This window comes from Phocoena sinus, chromosome 2 (genome assembly GCF_008692025.1).
Source record: "Phocoena sinus isolate mPhoSin1 chromosome 2, mPhoSin1.pri, whole genome shotgun sequence".
Lineage (NCBI taxonomy): Eukaryota > Metazoa > Chordata > Mammalia > Artiodactyla > Phocoenidae > Phocoena > Phocoena sinus.
This window is the reverse complement of record NC_045764.1, coordinates 149,338,384-149,344,519: the sequence shown is the minus strand read 5'-3', so window position 1 is coordinate 149,344,519 and position 6,136 is coordinate 149,338,384. Positions and strand designations below refer to the sequence as shown.

The window sequence follows — 6,136 nt, the reverse complement described above, 5'->3', positions numbered from 1 at the left end:
AGAGGATTCTTCTCTAATCTCCATGAGAAAAAGGTCAGTCTGGCTTTCCCTCTATCAACACCTCTCTGTATATTTTAGCCAATAAAAATTCTACCCTGCTACCAGTAGTTGAACCAGTAGCAAACACTGAATGGCCATTCTCTCCCAGTGATGGAAAAAGTAGCCCAGTATTTGTTCAGCTTTAAATTTCATCTGTGCCTCAAAGTGTTAAGTAAAAAAATCTAGATGAAAACACAAATTTTAATAGCGTTGATACTTTTTACTATTTAGTATTGTATACTTCTAATTGGATCTTCTACAATAGGCATGTATTACATTAGAAAAATTAATGACAAAATTAATCTCAAAAAAGTAACCTAAAATATAGCATTAATACCAATGACATGAATTTAATGTTATCCAGGGGACAAGTGATTCACATAAGATTATTAAAGACTAAAATCTGACCTTGAATGTCTCCTGTCAATAACAGACCAATTACAGTTTGGGGCATTACAATTTGGGGCAAGCTCCAAGGTGTTTGGTGAAGAAGGTTAGAATTTGCTTCCAAGCATCTACCTGGGCCTTAGAATGAGCCCTGGGCTCCCCACCCCAGATCACAGGTTTGTCCAATAATTTGTGTAGGGAAGCTGGGCACATGGGAAAGTAAGGAGGCTCAATGTAATGCCCAGTCCCAGGGTAAGAGATTATCTGGGGTTTTTCCTTTCCATGGGCCTGTAACCGTTCAGAGGCTATCTGGGCGTATAACTCACTCCTCCAGTTATGGTCATCCTGACCAACAATGAAGAGGATGGGCCCCTGGGCCTTCTCTATTGGAATAATGCAGGGGTTCTCACATCCCCCTACAATATCATTCCTTATATCCACAATGTCCAGGAGGCCTGAAAAAGCTACCTTCATTCTCCTTAGGTCATGGCCCAGTGGTGGAATGCTATTCTCCTTGTAGTATATGGCTTTGTTTCCATTGAAGCCAGATCCATTGATGGAAACTGTAGCTGAGATGTGCTTCAAAAATGAGGCCATGGAGAGACAAATATCAGCCCCTAAAGAAATGCCCAGAAGTCCAATGCCAGGGCCCTTTACCTGTAAGAAAAGAAGGGACAAGAGTCAAAAGTCAAGAACCTACCCAACAGAAAAATGTTTTTCTAAATGTGACTAGAGATGCTGCTAGCTTTAATTTGTGAATTGGCCACAAGAGACTCAACCTTAGCTGACAGAGTTTCTTCCCATGTAGAGACTATCGGCAAACAAATCTTAAACTCACTGGCAAATTTGGGAATTGGTTGCAAACTTCCAGAGAGTCATCCACTAGAGAATGCTGAGTCATTGGAGCCTGTCAATTTCAGAGCTTCATTCAGGTTAAATTAAAGCATCAATGTTCCTGGGCATCTGTGTGGAACCAAATTCTGTTCCAAGAAGTGAGTCTTTCATCAGACCCCATCTAAATATATATTGACAAATGATTAACTTTATAGAAACAAAGTAAAACTTCAGAGTCCAACTGAGTGGTTCTAAGCTTATGAAATGGGTAGACAAGTTTTGATCAAAATCTGAGAACTTACTCTGCTATCAGAATAAAGATTAAAAAGCATGCAAAGCTAAAAATTTAGAAACTCCACTTGCAAAAGAAATTTTAATATTACTACATAATTCCCTAAAATAATATCACATGAATTTTACAGTGAATTCTGCAATATTAATCCATCTGACAAAGAAAGTGGAGTAGAAGAAATCTCTGAAAGAAGAATAGAGCAGCATCAATGCACTTGGCACAGGTCAGTGCAAAGTGACACCCTCTCTGGAGGTAGTTCTGGAGAGAATGATAAAGGACATTAGGAGAACCTGGGTGTGTTGAAGCATGTAGCACAGGGCTTCTTCAAAGTAGTCCAGGTGTATGGTGTCGAATTTCTTGGGAAGATCTTCAAAGTCACAATAAGCTAGAGCCAATGTGGCAAAGCCATGGCCAGCCAGAAGGCTGGCCCGATATTCCAGCAGGGCTCCTCCAACACCAAAGATGTCAATGATCCCTGGGAAAGGTCCTGGTCCTAGAGAAGGTAATATTATAGAGAGAAGGTATTATATAATTTAAAGAAATTGCTTTCCTTTTAGAGAGCTTTCTAAAGTATTTAGTGGGTTCCCATGAATCAAAGAAAACGGCTTCCTGAGTCGTTATTGACAAGGGATACAAGTTCCAAGTTATCTCCAAGGTTCTAAGAATCTTTAGTTGTAAGGGAGGGTAACAAAGTCTAATGACTGCATCATTGAAGGAGGAATTTCACCTTTTAGACAGTGTTGAATTGCAGTGTTCTGTTACAGGATTGGACACACAGTTAAGAATCAAAACAAAGCTTTATACTGTGTTGCACCAACCCCTGGTGTTATTTTTGGTTCAGATGTCTATTTAGAGGAAAGTAAAAGAAATACCAGGCGAGGCTTCAGGTGAGGAAGGCAGTGAAGTCTCAAAAGTGATCTCTGGTAGAGAGGAACATGAAAAAGTGGGTAAGGGGCCCAGTGTACCCAGGACACTACAGAAGGGAGACATGACAATAGATTCCTTGACCGTCATCATTTAGTGTAAAAGCGATCAGCTGATGCCTGTAGAGATCTGTAGCGTAGTTATTAATAGCAAAGTGGACCTACCGATCCCATCCAGTCTTTTTTTTTTAATCTGCATAATAACAGTATCCACCTCATTGGGAATAATATAGAGATTAAATGAGATAATGCAAGCAAAACTCGTAGCATAGTGCGGAACATATCAAAAGCCTCCAATGTGGCTGTCAGGTCTCAGATTTAGTCAACATCCGCTTCTTCTGACCGTGCTCCCAAGCCAAACTCCCTGGGAGGCGGTATCAGAAACCAAGGCAGCCCAGGGAACATGCTGTCGAGGTCCCAGCACCCCAGCCTTACCCGGCGGCAGGAAAAGCGTGGCGCGCACCCGGCCCGCGCGCACGGGCTCGCGCCGCACCCCGGGCGCCAGGAAGTCGCGCTCGTGCACCGCGCGGCCCAGTAGCCGCTGGGCGTCAGGGTCGTGGCCATCGAGCACCTCCAGCTCCACGGCGAAGGGCGTCTGCACGTCCCGCTTCAGAAACCGCCAAAAAGGCTTCTCGGGCTCCAGAGCCCAGAGGAGCCCCATGGGCTCGAGCCCCGCGAAGCTGCCGCCCAGCGCGGGCGCGCGCTCCAGGTCCAGCTGGCCGTGGGCGTCGGCGCAGTAGCGCGCGTGGGCTCGGAAGAGCGCGTCCTTCTCGTCGCGCAGGGACGCGCGCAGCGTGACCGGCTGTCTCGGGGCCAGGCCGCACACGGCGATGCGCACCGGCTCGTCCCAGCGGCAGCGGCCCGCGGGCTCCAGCGTCACTGTCACCGCCATCCCCGGCGCACTGCCGCGGTCCCGACTCGTCTGAGTTAAAAGCGCTAGGTCGTTCTCTAGGCCCGGGGCGGGGCGTACCGGGATGTCCTGCTGTCCGGCTGTGGCACCCAACCCGCCCGCTTATACGCCTCTTCTCAAACCTCTCCCTCGTGGGAGTGAAACTTGTTGGGTATGGATTCGTGGTGAAACCAGAGCTGAATGACTTTTGGCAAAATACCAAGAATTCCAGCCTCTCCATGGAAAAGGAAAACCTTTTCTTTTTCTAACTTTTAATGAGTTATACACACACAAAAAGTGCATAAATTCTAAGTGTGTATTTTAATGAATTTCACAACCCGAACATACTTGGGGTAACCAAGCACAAGGATCCAGAAACATCATAACTTCCCCAGAAGCCACCCTCATTTCTGCTCCAGTCACTTTCCCTTCTCCAAGGTGCCCTATCCGAGTACAACAAAACGTGCTAGTTTTTCCCAACTCTGCATTTTATGGTGATGAATCCTTCAGTGTGCTTTTTTTAGTGTCTGCTTTCGCTCAACATTCATTACGTTTGTGAGATTCATCGTTTTGTTGGGTGTAGTTGTAGATTGTTCATTATCACTGCCAAATAGTATTTCATTTTGTGATCGTAAATGTATTTGACGATTTTATTGCCTATGGACATTTGGTAGTTCTCAGTTTAGGACTCTTAGGAATAGTGCTCTGAGCATTCAGTGAACATGTGTCCATTTTGATGGACATGTATGTGCGTTTCAGTGGAGTGAATACCTAGGAGTGGAATTGCTGTATTATAGAGAATAAGAATGTTCGGCCTTAGTATACTAAATGTCAAGCTTTTGAATGTCACGTTAGAAGCAATATAGGTATAATGTTCAGGGATGCCCAGCATTTTATATGTAGTATAGTAATGGCTGCTTTTTAGCCATGTCCCACCTGTTATACATACAAAATTTAACAAGTTTATAAAACACTGGGAGTATTTTTCAAATATTGGAAAGGAGGAAACTGAGGCTTGGAAAATGTTAAGATGCTGAGGATTAGCCTCTAATAACTGTCAGAACCATGACTTAACTCCAAACGTGGAACTCAACAGTGAGCGGCAGCATTGCAGTGAAATATATTAGAATTCTACCTCTGAGTTCAGCACTGACTAGTTCTGAAGTCTTAAGTAAGTTTATATCTTTTGGGGTTTAAGAGTTCTTGCGTGTAACGTGATGAAATTCTCCTATATGGAGATAAAAGGTGATAGTGTATGTGAAAGTCGTAGAAGCATGTTGGGAAGCAAAATGTCATGTTTGATTTCGTAGAGGCAGAGATTGAGCCCATGCAGTGTTTTGTTTCTCATGAGATATTTGCCATAGGTTTGCATCCTACTTTTAAAATTCTTTTTAAAGGAAAAAACAAAGATGTAAGCAATACTGAAACGTTTACAGTGTGAATGATAGAGTCTTCTCTGTTCATTTGCTCCTTTCCCCCAAAGATGAGTGCATCCAACTAGATTTTGATTCTGAATGTTTAAAGTATGTACATATATGGGAGTGTGAACACGCTACGGTACTATTCTTTTTGTTGTTGTTTGTTTGCTTTTTTAAATAAAAAAGTTATATACTTTGTACTATTTTCCTACTTCAACCACTTGCTTAAGATAAATTTTGATTTTTAAAATACTAATAGGCATTTTTTTTGAAAAGTTTTAACTTTACAGTAAAATTCAACAGAAAGTATAGAGAATTCCCATATCCCCAGTTTCCCTTCCCACACAGTTTTCCCTATTATTAATATTTTGTGTTAGTGTGGCATATTTGTTACAGTGGATGGACCAATATTGATACATTATTATTAACCGAAGTCTGAGTTAGGTTATATAGGCATACCTCCTTTTATTGCTCTTTGCAGATATTGAGTATTTTACAAATTGAAGGATTGTGGCAACCCTGCATCCAGCAAGTCTATCAACGTTATTTTCTCAACAGCATTATTATTATTATCTTTTAACATCTTTATTGGAGTGTAGTTGCTTTACAATGGTGTGTTAGTTTCTGCTTCATAACAAAGTGAATCAGTTATACATATACATATGTTCCCATATCTCTTCCCTCTTGCGTCTCCCTCCCACCTCCCTATCCCACCCCTCTAGGTGGTCACAAAGCACCGAGCTGATCTCCCTGTGTTATGCGGCTGCTTCCCACTAGCCATCTGTTTTACGTTTGGTAGTGTAAATATGTCCATGCCACTCTCTCACTTTGTCACAGCTTACCCTTCCCCCTCCCCATATCCTCAAGTCCACGCTCTAGTAGGTCTGTGTCTTTATTCCCATCTTACTCCTAAGCATTATTTTTTAATTAAGGTGTATACATTGTTTTTTTAAGACATAATGCTACTGCACATTAAATAGACTACAGTACAGTGTAGACATAGCTTTTATATGCACTGGGAAGCCTAAAAATTTGTGTGATTTGCTTTATTGTAGTGGTCTGAAACCAAACCTGCAATATCTCGGAGATATGCCTGTAAAAATTGACAAATGCGGGCTTCCCTGGTGGCGCAGTGGTTGAGAGTCCACCTGCCGATGCAGGGGACACGGGATCGTGCCCCGGTCCGGGAAGATCCCACATGCCGCGGAGCAGCTGGGCCCGTGAGCCATGGCCGCTGAGCCTGCGCGTCCGGAGCCTGTGCTCCGCAACGGGAGAGGCCACAACAGTGAGAGGCCCGCGTACTGCAAAAAAAAAAAAAAAAAAATTGACAAATGCATAATGTCATGTATCCATC

At 43.1% G+C, this 6,136-nt stretch overlaps 1 protein-coding gene across 1 annotated transcript; it reads right to left on the bottom strand.

Moving 5' to 3' along the window:
* Positions 1-223: 223 nt before the first annotated feature.
* Positions 224-3,487, bottom strand: ACOT4 (acyl-CoA thioesterase 4). Its single transcript, XM_032623046.1, has 3 exons — positions 2,911-3,487; positions 1,843-2,045; positions 224-1,083 (listed from the first exon to the last, which is right to left on the bottom strand). Exons 1-3 carry the CDS (start codon positions 3,365-3,367, stop codon positions 493-495), a joined length of 1,251 nt encoding a protein of 416 aa, XP_032478937.1. The 5' UTR covers positions 3,368-3,487; the 3' UTR covers positions 224-492.
* Positions 3,488-6,136: the final 2,649 nt, after the last annotated feature.

Bases quoted from the DNA above. Each gene is read 5' to 3' on its own strand.
- ACOT4 (XM_032623046.1), bottom strand. From the start codon at position 3,367: ATGGCGGTGACAGTGACGCTGGAGCCCGCGGGCCGCTGCCGCTGGGAC. The intron at 2,046-2,910 runs GTAAGGCTGGGG...TACCTTCTCTAG, and splicing joins CACGCTTTTCCTGCCGCCGG to GACCAGGACCTTTCCCAGGG. The intron at 1,084-1,842 runs GTTCTCCTAATG...CTTTTCTTACAG, and splicing joins ACATGCTTCAACACACCCAG to GTAAAGGGCCCTGGCATTGG.